The 13,480-nt window shown below is 39.2% G+C and overlaps 1 protein-coding gene and 2 long non-coding RNA genes across 4 annotated transcripts; 2 read left to right on the forward strand and 1 right to left on the reverse strand.

Moving 5' to 3' along the window:
• Positions 1 to 3,870: 3,870 nt before the first annotated feature.
• Positions 3,871 to 4,498, forward strand: LOC143415123 (uncharacterized). Its single transcript, XR_013095743.1, has 3 exons — positions 3,871 to 4,009; positions 4,085 to 4,155; positions 4,327 to 4,498. It is a non-coding gene; the product is annotated as an uncharacterized LOC143415123 (long non-coding RNA).
• A 1,066-nt stretch (positions 4,499 to 5,564) lies between these two features.
• LOC143415082 (uncharacterized) lies at positions 5,565 to 10,100 on the reverse strand. Its single transcript, XR_013095692.1, has 4 exons — positions 9,453 to 10,100; positions 7,225 to 7,445; positions 6,433 to 6,666; positions 5,565 to 6,058 (listed from the first exon to the last, which is right to left on the reverse strand). It is a non-coding gene; the product is annotated as an uncharacterized LOC143415082 (long non-coding RNA).
• Positions 7,567 to 8,790, forward strand: LOC143415034 (uncharacterized). 2 transcript variants are annotated; one of them, XM_076880363.1, is made up of 4 exons: positions 7,567 to 7,933; positions 8,020 to 8,137; positions 8,269 to 8,306; positions 8,745 to 8,790. In XM_076880363.1, the coding sequence occupies exons 1-4, from the start codon at positions 7,862 to 7,864 to the stop codon at positions 8,754 to 8,756; spliced, it is 240 nt and encodes a 79-aa protein (XP_076736478.1). In that variant the 5' UTR covers positions 7,567 to 7,861; the 3' UTR covers positions 8,757 to 8,790. The 2 variants fall into 2 exon arrangements, with proteins under 2 accessions (XP_076736478.1, XP_076736477.1); XM_076880362.1 differs by lacking the exon at positions 8,745 to 8,790 and having other exon boundaries at positions 8,269 to 8,735.
• Positions 10,101 to 13,480: the final 3,380 nt, after the last annotated feature.

A 13,480-nucleotide genomic window follows, 5' to 3' on the forward strand; every position in this document is an offset into this window, starting at 1 on the left:
GCAGCAGCAACCACAGCCTCCCAGACACTGTTCAGAGAGGTGTACTGTTTTCCCTCCTTGTAAATCTCACATTTGATGATGGACCACAGGTTCTCAATGGGGTTCAGATCAGGTGAACAAGGAGGCCATGTCATTAGTTTTTCTTCTTTTATACCCTTTCTTGCCAGCCACGCTGTGGAGTACTTGGACGCGTGTGATGGAGCATTGTCCTGCATGAAAATCATGTTTTTCTTGAAGGATGCAGACTTCTTCCTGTACCACTGCTTGAAGAAGGTGTCTTCCAGAAACTGGCAGTAGGACTGGGAGTTGAGCTTGACTCCATCCTCAACCCGAAAATGCCCCACAAGCTCATCTTTGATGATACCAGCCCAAACCAGTACTCCATCTCCACCTTGCTGGCGTCTGAGTCGGACTGGAGCTCTCTGCCCTTTACCAATCCAGCCACGGGCCCATCCATCTGGCCCATCAAGACTCACTCTCATTTCATCAGTCCATAAACCTTAGAAAAACCAGTCTTGAGATATTTCTTGGCCCAGTCTTGACGTTTCAGCTTGTTTGTCTTGTTCAGTGGTGGTCGTCTTTCAGCCTTTCTTACCTTGGCCATGTCTCTGAGTATTGCACACCTTGTGCTTTTGGGCACTCCAGTGATGTTGCAGCTCTGAAATATGGTCAAACTGGTGGCAAGTGGCATCTTGGCAGCTGCACGCTTGACTTTTCTCAGTTCATGGGCAGTTATTTTGCGCCTTGGTTTTTCCACACGCTTCTTGCGACCCTGTTGACTATTTTGAATGAAACGCTTGATTGGTCGATGATCACGCTTCAGAAGCTTTGCAATTTTGAGACTGCTGCATCCCTCTGCAAGATATCTCACTATTTTTGACTTTTCTGAGCCTGTCAAGTCCTCCTTTTGACCCATTTTGCCAAAGGAAAGGAAGTTGCCTAATAATTATGCACACCTGATATAGGGTGTTGATGTCATTAGACCACACCCCTTCTCATTACAGAGATGCCCATCACCTAATATGCTTAATTGGTAGTAGGCTTTCGAGCCTATACAGCTTGGAGTAAGACAACATGCATGAAGAGGATGATGTGGACAAAATACTCATTTGCCTAATAATTCTGCACTCCCTGTATACGCGAAAAGTGAGCGCGAGAGCCCTCGGTGCCCTTGCTCACTGCTGAAGTCAAAGTAAACCTTATTGTCATCTCCACTACATACAGTCCAGTATATAGACAGATGAAACGACGAGGCTCCAATTACAACAGTGCAAGTAAACAAACAATAAAAATAAGAAGAGTAAGAAAATAAATATATACTTTATGACTAGGGGTAAAGGGATCAATAACAATTTAAAATTTATAATTTTAAATTGGCTGCTTCCAAATAGAGCACATTTCATTCATTCATTTCATTCATTAATATTGTAAATCCAAGCCCATTATTAATTCATGATTTGAATCCTGGGTTATGTGAAATCCCAGAAATACACCTTAGACAAAGTGAATCTGTGAACTTTAGGTTATGTTGTGGTGATCCTCCGGTTGGGGGATGAGTGTTCATACTGTAGTGCAAAAAAACAAATGGAAGATGGACAAGAAAAGTTCAAAGCCATCAGGTGCTCAGTTTAGAAAAAAGAGAAAAGAAGAGGAGGAGAAAAGAGCAAAAGATACAGGTAAGCAGATGTCTCATAATGGAGGGTCATCCTGAAACAATCAGAATCAGAATACTTTATTAATCCCTAAGGAAATTATGTGGGTCACAGTTGCTCCAAGAAGAAATTGTAAAAATAACAGTAACAGACTAAACTCCAAACAATACAGTATGTTACAGATTTGACACATTTAAGAAATAGCACTAATGTATACAGATCACTCAGTTATGAATATCAAGGATTAACGGAGGTGATTATAAAGAAATATTGAGAAAATGGACAAGAATATTACAGAGTAGAAAAGAGCGTGTATAAAAAGGGTGTAACTATTACAGTGTGTTAGATGGAGTTGTACAGGGAGATGGCCACAGGCAGGAATGATTTCCTGTGTCGTCCAGTGGTGCTTTTTGGCAATCTCACTCTCGCCATCCCCACACCATTACTGGCCTTGTGGATCAGTTTATTTAGTCTGTTGGCATCTATGACCCTCAACCTGCTGCCCCAGCATGCAACAGCATAGAAGATAGCAGTGGACACAACAGATACAACAAGATAACATTCATTAATAGGGATAGTGAAAACTTCAGTTTATGTTTGTTAGAACGTTTGTTAAACAGTAGACACTGATGTAGCTTATTGAATCTTTTGGACTGTGTTCAGCACAATATTAATTAATCATTGTCAGTTGTTGATTTGTGCAGTTCTCATTGTGATGGCTGTTTGTTAGCCGTTTGCATACTATGAATACTCTCTCTCTTCATATATATATATGTGTGTGTGTGTGTGTGTGTGTGTTTGTTTCTCTTGTTAAATTCAGTATGGTTCAGTTCTTACAATAAAATATGTCAATGTACAATCCTTAATATGTTTTATGTGTGGGTGGGGGTGGGCTAGGACCGCTACAGGCTTGAAAATCTGTACATTTTGATCACATCGTCATCTGGCATTCCAAATAAACTGACAGGAGCGGAGAAATACCACGAATATCTCACTCTGATATCTTAAATATCTGCATTCTGCAATGCAGCAATAATGGCTACCATATGAAGCAAAAAAATAAAAAATAAAATAAGACCTGCCCCCCACCCCCCCTACCAACATTGAATAGCGCAATTGAGAGCAAATTATGTGTCGCAAGTATTGGAGAAGCAGTTTGCGGCGCGAAGCATTAGCAAAGCAAACCTGACCCGAAGAGGCGAGACTGAGATGGTTTGTGCATGTGCAGATTTTAGAGGCTGGAAATGTGTGTTTAAGAGAAAAACATGGATTATAATCATAGTTAAAAACTCAAAAGGATAGAAAGACAACTTGTAGGTTGTGGGGACTTTTATGTTAAATAAGTTTAAAGAAATATTGAACATCTCAGTATTTTTTATATTACGTCTTTAATTACATTTTTTCAATTCAATTTCCATTAATTTTATTTATATAGAGCCAAATCACAACAGCAGTTGCCTCAAGGCGCTTTATATTGTAAGAGAAAGACCATATAATAATACAAAGAAGAACCCCAACAATCATATTCCCACTTTGTGGGAAGTGGGAAGGAAAAGCTCCCTTTTAGCAGAAAGAAACCTCCAGCAGATAATGGCACTTATCTGCCAACCGGTTTTTCATCACTGATACAGTGGTTATTTATATGTACTATTCCATGCCACTAACTGGCTCATAGTGCTCAGGAGCAATGCAAACCGCTGTAGAGGCAAGTGCTGCAGAATAAATCCTACTAATAAACAGCTCATGATGTTGCCAGTGGGTAAAGTGAGTTTCAATTATAATAGCTATGCTCATGAAGCCTAAACCATGTTTGTGACAGTATGTTAATCAGGTTTATGGACACTTTCAGTCTGTCTTTGGTTCAGTAATGGGCTTTGTTGTGTTGGTTCTTGAATGAAGACTCCTGCTCAAGCGAGCAACATATTTTTAACAACGCTCTTCGTGTTTTCCATGCCAAACCATTTTCTATTTTGTGGGCAAGTACTGCCACCTAGTGACGCATGCATATACAATCAATATAGATTACGCCACAGGCTTTATATGAATGGTTAATTTACAGTACATTGTATTTTATGATTCAAGTGATATGTTTGTAGAACTGGAAGAAATGCTGATTCACCACAGCCAAAGTGAATAAATGTTCTGATATTGTTGTAATAGTGGTTGTGTAGTTAAAGTATAACTGAAGAAGAGCTTACTGATCTGGGTGAGTCTGAGTAATTTTCCACAGCATCGGCTCTCCTCCCCTGGGTGGAGTCCTCCTCACTCCTCCCTGCTCCTCACCTGTGGCAAATACTCCAGCAGTATTTATGACCAGCGCTCAAAATGAACCTTCACCAGATTGTCTGCTTACAATAGTCAGTTCCCTGCCTCACATTTTTGTCTTGTGTTCCTCAGTGTGTTTTGCTTAACCCTCTCTTCCTTTTCTCTAGTCGGCACCTGGATAGATCTTCCAATTCTCGTTGTAGTCACACCTCAGGATTCTGGTCTGCTGCTGCTGCTGGTAAAACTCTGCCTGCCTCGTTGCGCACCCACACTCTGTACTCACCCAGATCTAGTTCACTTCCTTCTCCAGTTAATCTCCACCTGCGCCATGTAAAACCTCTTAGCTTTGAAATCTTGGATTCATTCACTACACCGCAGACCACTCTGATTATTATCTCCTTTGTTTCAGTGTTGCTGTCCGCTATAGCTTTCATCGCCCCATTCCTGACCCTGCTATTCCTGTGACCTGACTCAGCTTGTGTTCTGGCCTTTCTCATGTTACCTTGTCATTGCTCGCTGTTGCATTTACTTTTAGCTTAGCTTTCTTTGTCAAAGACTCTAATAAAATAAATTTCTGTTAAAAGGCACTCAGCCTCTGCTTTTTGTTCTGCGCGCAAGTCCGATCCTTTTTCACGGGCCATTGAGCCCTGACATAATTGGATAATAAGACTTTACAAAAAAAAGCATATTCATGATGATATTCATTGGTTTGATCACATTTTATTTATTTATTTATTTTTGCGCAGTAAATAGGAGTTTTATTTCATGGATTTGTTTTTCACCTTTTTCTTTAGTTACATCAGCTTTACCTACATGCACAGCTTTACTTAATGATTATCAACAAATACCAACAATCAGTCTTGATTTTTGCCTTGACATAAAGCAGAGTGTGTTTGTTTGATAATCTGGATGAAACTCAGGCTGCACTAACAATAGTTTAGGAGTTAAAAGATTTGCTTTTATGAGATATTGACTATTGAGTAGTAGGCCAATTGCTGTCGTAGTCTAAGAATAAATCCATGAATAGTCATGGAAGTTAATATAAGAAAACAAAACCAGTGATGACCAGTATTGCAGGGGAATGCAATAGATGAAAGTAGAAGAAATTAACTGTGCTGAACATCATGTTGTGTATATACGAGAACTGTGAATACCAAGTTAATAAACTGAATAATGAGTCACATTGTGTGGCCATTGTACTGAGGGCATCTGCTGGTTCTGATATACTGTTGTATAGCCTTGTTTTGTGTCTTCTTAAGTGTAGTTTATATTCCATTTGACCGTTTGTGTGAAGGGGACAACATGTTGGAAACTCACTAAACTTGATGCTGAGGGTGTCAGGGTGATACATGAAAGAAAACAGATCCCTTCAAAGTAAAATGGAAATAACCAAAGAAGACAGTTACAGAAAACTTAACATGATATGCAAGACAAGGAAACACAAAAGGACCAAGATCCAAACACACAAACAAGACACATGGAAGCACAAACAGAAACATGGTGAAGACAGTCACTACTACTACTCTTTTCAAACATAAACTTTAAACTAGAAACAATGAACCATGAACAACAGGAAACTAAATATTATCAGAATAATAAGAGAAATCAAAACAGGAATAAAAAATACAGAAATAAAGCACAATAAACATTAAAACATTGGAAGAGGAAAAACCTCAACAGAAACACAAACTTGAATATAATAGGTAAAAATTAAAAACAGGAATCAAGGGCTAAAACTGAAAAAGAGGAGTCAGCTCATTGTTGTTCTAAAGGATTTTCTTGCCTCCACTAACATCGTCAGCAGAAAATCCCCAGACTCATAGTCATATCGAAACAAGTCTTCTAAAGTCTTCTAAAAAAATCACAAACAGAGTCATGTTTTTAAAGATACCTTTAAAAACTGAAAAACTCAAACTGGATTTCAATTTTATATTAAACTGTAAAAAATTCAGCATCACAAGGTTAGCTTCAGATTACTGACCTGAGTTTAACAGTGTATAAGAAAATTGTCAGGCAGACTTATTCCAGCGTCAATTCCTCTTGTTGAGCCTCAGCTCGATTTTTAACCTTGACAGTATTCGTTGTGGGCAAATCTCTTGCAGCACGTCTACAGTGACAGGATATCAGCAGCAGAGGACCAACTGCAAAGAAAAAGGTTTTAGTTAAACTTAAGCCTTCAAAAATTTGGAGACGACTGCACTGATGCTTCAAACAAGACTTTGATTAACACTGACTCCATTAAGATTTTTAGAGTTAGAGTGAAATGACACCAGTGTTTATATTTTAGCTATTACTGAAAAATAATTATTTTATTATTATTTTTTATATTCTGGTCTCAGAATGGTTCTTTATAAATTTGAAAGGAATGCCAGGATTGCTTTTAATTACTTAAAAGCAAGCATGGACTCTCACGTTTACATTTAAATGTATAATCCAATCAGTGGATCTGAAATTTCAAAAACTCACTTAAAATTTTTGCTTCATCAAAATTATCCACTAAAGTTATCTTACTTACATAGCAGCACCAGCAATGGGCCCTGTACTAGTGTCCCAATCCCTCCAGATCCTAATCGTGCTCCTTTGATTGGCTGATTGTTTCCACATATGACTCCATCCTCACAGCTGCAAATTTGAACTGTCATTTTTTGTGGTTCTGGACAGAAATGTCCCTGCTGATCTTTTACCACTAATTCCACCATGTAGATACCAGGCCCCACGGACTCCTGAGCCCGCAAAATAGCTGCAGTGTCTGTCAGAAATCAAACAGAAATGTGGAACATGTACAGAATTATTAATGTGCACCACTCTTAAAGTACAGCTCAAAACATACAAGTAAAATGCTGATAAAAAAAACAAAACAAAAATGCAAATGGATTTTATCCTCGTGTATGTATAGTGCACAATACAAGTTCTCCCCCTCAGTGTTTGTCCCAGTACCTGTTAACCTTTCCTGCATGTTTCTAGCAAGTTTGTGATTTTGTTTAATTACTCAAGTGACTTTGGACTTTTCATCAGCCAGAATGAAGATCTGTTTTCAGTTTACTTTGCCTATTTTCATGTGTCTGCAACTGAGTGCAAATTTGAAATTTCTCTGATTTATGACAGATTCTGAACTTTCTCAAGTTTGACTAGCTTGCTGCTAGTTTAAAAACATGACCTATTACTCGGTAATAAAATGAATTCTGAAAGATGAAAACAAAGTTGACACAACTCAAGGTTCATTTTCTATGCTTTTTTTTCGTATTTATTTATTAAATTGTATTTTTTAACTAGATATATTTTAAATGATTGGAAGTCATCTCCTCACCATTGAGATGCTCCACTTTCCATTGTCCTTTGGTGCCTTCTGGGATGATATCAAATTTAAAAGGAGGTCCATTAGGATATGCATCCTCATCATTGGCATTCAGAATAACAGTATTCTCTCTGGTGCATATAATATAGGTATTACTGGTCAGGATGGGGCAGTGGTCATTCAAATCTTCAACCTGGATGGCTATGGTACCAGTGCTGTTTTACTAGGCATGTCTGTGATGTGAAAACAGAGATGTTAATATATTAGTCACCAGTTTAACTTCATTTCCACTGATCTTTCCTTTCTTCAGAGACAAGTTCCAGGACTTTCTATCATGACTAGTGATGGGACGTTCTGTATCGAGGCTTCGGAGCGTGTGTCGAGTAATGGAGGGGGCGTTTCCGCGAAGCGCGTATCGAGGCTTGCTTCATTTATGGGAGGAGCTGAAAATGATGACGTCCGAAGCCTCGCTGCCCGGCTGTACCACGTGACTGGTTCATGAAGTGGTTCGAACTTTGCCGCGAGATATGACAGCGATATAAACCCCTCAGACTTCATTCAAAAATGTGGGTGTTTGATGGAGAGTTGCGGTTAGTGAGAGTTTGGAGACCGTTTGGAGGTTTATGAGAGTGAGGAAAGTCAGGAGAGAATGGAGCCAGCTAAGAAGAGGAGGATGTCCTCCCCTGTGTGGGAACATTTTGATCTTATTCCTCCCAACAAGGTATGTAAATTTCTACAGAAGATGTATTTTCATGATACTGATGGTGCAATACAATTTATGTTGAGCTGTCTTGACTTTTGTACAAGGTGAAGTGTTTGCTATGTGCCAGGGAGCTGGGATATAACAGCAACACCTCATCCATGCTTAGGCACTACAGAGCTTTGCATGAGAATAAGGGGGACACCGATCGTGGAGCAAGACCAGGTGAGCCATCAAATGCAATGATAATATAGGATGCAGTAATGTTACTAAATGATATAACAATATTATACAACTGTTATAAGTTACGTGTGTGATATTTATATTTGTGCTTTATCTTTATTGTCTTTCCTCAGGAGAACAATCTCAAATAGATGAAGACCTGGTCAGCATGGTGATTGAGGACTCCCAGCCATTTAGCATTGTGGAGGACAAAGGATTCAAAAGATTTGTTAAATCATTAAATCCTAGCTATGTTCTCCCCACTAAAATGTCATAAAAGCAGTGAAAATTTAGTTTTTACAGAATAAAATGTGAACAGGCAGGACTGAGGCTCAAAGCCTCAGTGTGTAGCTGTCCATACCTCAACGTTACAAAAGCACAACCACTGTCCACACCCCAACCACACCTCACCTCACAGTAAATGATCATTTCCATTTCAAGCATTTCCAAATAATCATTTCCCATACTGCCACTATAAATATACACAGTATACTGCCATCACTACAATATACATGTTTTACACACTCCTTTTGTTGTTGACATTTACAGGCTGTGTGCAAAATGCCACACTCTTCAAATTCATGCCAGCTATTATTTTTACGTCCAGTAGGTGTCCTGCTAGAGCAAATGAAGCTTCATGAAGCTTCGCGTTGGGGTGAACCAATTGGATGAAAAGCTTCAGTGCTTCATGGGGCTTCATCTGCCCATCACTAATCATGACTATGTGCAGGCAGGCAAGAAGAAGGGACCCAAAATGCAGAACTCACGGAGGCAAACTTAACTCAAAATACTCAGCTTTATTGCTGGAAAGATACGGAACAAAAAACTAACTAAACTGGGAATACGGAACAAACTTAACAGGCAGGCAGGCTGGCAAGCAGAACACACAGTGAAAGTGAGGGTACGACGCAATAACGAGCAGGGGAAGACGCAGACACTAAATACCAGAGATGAACAGAGCTAAGAGGAAACAGCTGGGCGACACAGCTGACGCAGATTACACTGACGTGACAGGGAGAGGACAAAGCTGAACGCACTGACATAAGGTACAGACCTACAAAGTAAAACAGGAAGTACATGACAGACACAGAGATCCAGACGAGACACAGAACTTAACAGACGCAGACTCATGAGCAGACATAATAACATAATGGACAGACAGAGGGAACACAGAAAAGTGGGACCAGGGCAGACAGAACAGAAACCTAGCAGATGGCAAATCTTAATGGAAAACACAATTAGAATAAACAAGATCATAATAAAGAAACACAAAACACTGAGTCACCAGACTCAGGACCACGACACTTTCATTCTGTACCTTCTGTAATGCAGAGTACTTTGGCAAAATATGTCCCATTGATCAGGTATGGAGACTCCCTATCAGGTCTCTTGTTGAGTTTGATCTCAGCTGTCTTTGAGTCAATAGTCAGCCAGTTTTCAGGGTCTGAGACTTTGGCATACCTACATCAGAAAGAGCCCACAAGCCAGTTATCATTTTACATAGGAAGAGAAGATGACAATATAGTTCATGTTTCTTATCTAAGCACTGACCTGACATTCTCAGCTACTTTTCCAGTGTCTTCATCTATTGCAGGATAGCTACTAATAACCTCGGCATTGTTGTAGAAGGTTCCTCCCTCTGAGATGGGAATAGCTTTGACCTTGGGATCAAAACGTGGCCCCTCAAGCTGATTCTTTACACTGATTTTGATGGGATAGATTTTAATTTTTACTCTAGAACCAGGTCCTGCATCTCTTGACCCCCTGGCACCACTTGCTCCACTTCTAAAACTTCCATCAAACGGTGGGTTCTAGTTTTTTACAGCTAACTCTAGTTCACCGTTTTGCAGATTCTCACAATTCACAGCCTGTGACACGGCAGACAAGAAGAACATAAGTGAAATGCATATGAGGGACTAGAGGTTACGATCCCTGATAATGCATTATCAGGGAAAATCTTATTATGTTTGATATCTGTCCATAGTTAAATTATTAAAGTGGTTTATTAATTATTAAGTGGTTTGTAAACCGTGTGGAGCCACTCGCATCGGTAATACAAACAAACTTTTACGCTTTATGTTTTAGTCACTGAATCAGCTTCAGATTTAGTCTACTATATTCATGTGATATGTAGTTGACCAAAACTAAAATTATTTAGATGCCTAAATAGTAAAAAAAAAAATGTTTTAGTCAAGACTAAAACTAAATCAAAATTTGCTGTCAAATTTAACATCTTCAGGATTCATGTTGTGTTACATGTGTAAGGAAAAAACGTGGATGTAAACTTGTCCACCTTTACTACCACCACTCTTTGTATCTTCACTCTTGCAACCTTCCCCTCTCATTCACACTCGCATTGTTATGTTTCTAAAAAACATGCTCATGAACATGTCGCATCACTTTTTCTTTAGCAAAAAAGCTGAACTGACACTGAAAAAACTTTGTGCCACTGGACTGCACTTGAAGTTGGTTAGCACCCTTAGCACTTTTATAAATTAAAGCTGCATAAATGTGAAATATACAAGTCTTCTAATAAGATGGTGTTCTTTACAATGATGTCAAGTATTTTAGTAACAATTTTGGTCTCTGAAAGCATAATCATCCAAGAATAATTGCCAGCTTTCAAACTAACCATCAAACTAATTTATTGCCAAAGCTGACAGCAAAAATTAGCAGTGAACCAGCGCCTAAGTCTTTATCAGGATTTCCTCAAACTCTGTTACTTCCTGATTAAAACCAATGATTATCTGAGCATGTCACAGCTTTCACAAACACTATACATCAGAAGCTGTCATTTCTGAAAGCCACATTTTCTAAATATCTTAGAAAACAATCAGAGCATTGTTACACTCACAGGCAAAGCAAAAGCACCAAATTGGGGTCCTATGATTGTTGGTGTTTATAAATAAAAGAGCATAAATCAAAGCTGAGACATAATTCATGTTTCTCTTTCACCATTTTTGGTGCAGGAAGCAGAGACACAACAAAACCTTAAGTTTTGTTGTTGCTGATGCACTAACAGTACATGATCAATTGTATTGGCTTGGCTTCTTTTGGTGCGTTCCTAAGGGCCATTGTTCCTTTCAACCTTTCTACTGGTTTCATTTTTTTAAATACTGAGTTCTTACTACTTTCTTTTTATTTAGGTTCAAGCTGCTGCTTAGTTTATTGAGTTTGTATTTCTAGTTAGTTCCCTTACTCATTCGCATTATTCCTGCCCTGGACAACAGTTTGTTTTTCTGTTTTCATGTGTTTTGGTTTCTGTATTGAGTTTATTTTTTTTTTTTATTCCTTTAGTCTTAAAGGAGACTAATTTTTTAAGTGGTTTTTAATAAATATCACAGTATGTTTCACAATGACAAATTATAGAAGCTTAATCTTAAATTTAAGAGAGCCATAAAACATAAGAAGCTTGGTTTGCTTGTGCGACTGGCAGAGATGGGCAGTAACGCGGTAATCTGATTACTTTTTTCAAGTAACGAGTAAAGTAAGGGATTACTATTGCAAAAACGGTAATTAGATTACCGTTACTTTCCCGTAGGAACACTGCGTTACTGCGTTACTAAAACCGTGATTTTTTTCAAGAATGTCTCACGACAGTGACGTAAGTGAGTGCGCCGTTAGCAGTGTTGGGTAAGTTACTTTAAAATAGTAACTTAGTTACATTACTAGTTACTTCTCTCAAAAGTAACTCAGTTACTTCAAGTTACTCGTTACTTTCAAAGTAACTAGTTACTAGGGAAAGTAACTTTGGTTTTACTCAGAATTCTCTTGTTAATGTGTTGCTTCCATAACTTTGCCAGTCTTCTAGCTTGCTTACTTGCCACAAGTGCACTGTGCCACCTACCAATAGAAAGGAAAAGATAATGTGCATATTTTCACGAAAGAAATCCCACGCCTGGACCGTCATTGACTGCTGCCATGATTCTAGCCTACGTCACAGCGGCACGTGCGCCTTTTACATCCAACACAAAAACTGCAGTCGTGGTGCTTTCGATTGTACTCAGAACTTGAAATTCTGCCTTCTGAATAGGAAGATGTAGGTAACACCAGACTGCAGATGAGCTGCATACAGGGCTGGACTGGGACAAATAAATCGTCCCGGGCATCGTCCCCACCATTATAGGAAAAATCATAAAGCCTTTGAATGAAAACAAACACTGTTGTGACAGTGATGTACACTGTTCTGATGGTATATATGTATCAATCTATCAATTGTTTGTTGTAAGATTCAGATAATTATTTTTTAAAAGCTAGACATTTTAAATGAGAATAAGAAAGAAAAGTATTTCTTTGTGCCCCCCATTCCCTGTTAATGCCCTACCTGGCCCCCTGGCAACACTTTGCTAGATCCGCACCTGCACAGTTACCAGCTGTCAGCTACATAAAAAAAGATCCTGGGGTTATTTGTCTCTCAGAAACAGTTCATAACTTCCCTTCAACTCATTCATGTCACCTAAAAGGTAAACCTGTTTCTCCATCACAGCTCTGATGATCCAGTAAGGACATCTCCTGGTTTCATCTTCATGTTTCCCTCTCACCAGATAACCAAACGATATCATGACCAGCAGGTTTACAGCTGTGGCTCCAGCAAACATCAGCTGATACTAGAAATTAATATTAAGTAAATTCTAACAACAGCTGATCAAGCTTAAACGTGCTGCTGTTGTTTAGCGCGACATCCGCTGGTTTCCTCTTTCGGCGCAAAGTGGGCGATAAACAAACAAGAGAGACGATCAGCTGATCATTGATCAGATTTCATGATTGAAGTAGAAACGGGAGAGGGAGGGGGGAGAATGAAAGAAGAGGCAGCTGTGCAACGTAAAGACACAGAATAACTCCAGCTTTGTGCCTTTTTCATTGTAGCTGAATTACGGGACAAACTGTTCCTTTTCACCTCAATACGAAACGCGTAATATTTTCTCTGAATACCAGACAGGACGGTTGGCAACTCTAATAACTTATGAACAAAATAAAGTTCAACATCATTAACTTCATAGCACCACCCAGCTGTATAGAAACTCCGTCATGCTAGCTAGCACGCAGTATGGAAAAAGTCAGAATAACGAAAATAAACTCCACCTAAACTTGGTTCATATCTGACCCAGAGAGACTGCAGGTCATAACTTCTTACCTGAAGTTCAGTTCACACTTGGACCGGCGGCCGCCTCGGGTCTCTTTTCCTTCTGCGTCCCCTTTCCTTCATCCACCTGCTGGCCTCCACCACTTGCTAATGTTACTGAATCTGTCGAAACTCCGCGATAGCCACCACACGAAGTAACGAGTAACGACCCTATCTAAATCCCAGTAACGAGTAACGCGTTCCTGGTTTTGGCATAATAACTA

This window comes from Maylandia zebra, linkage group LG23, assembly GCF_041146795.1.
Source record: "Maylandia zebra isolate NMK-2024a linkage group LG23, Mzebra_GT3a, whole genome shotgun sequence".
Taxonomy (NCBI): domain Eukaryota; kingdom Metazoa; phylum Chordata; class Actinopteri; order Cichliformes; family Cichlidae; genus Maylandia; species Maylandia zebra.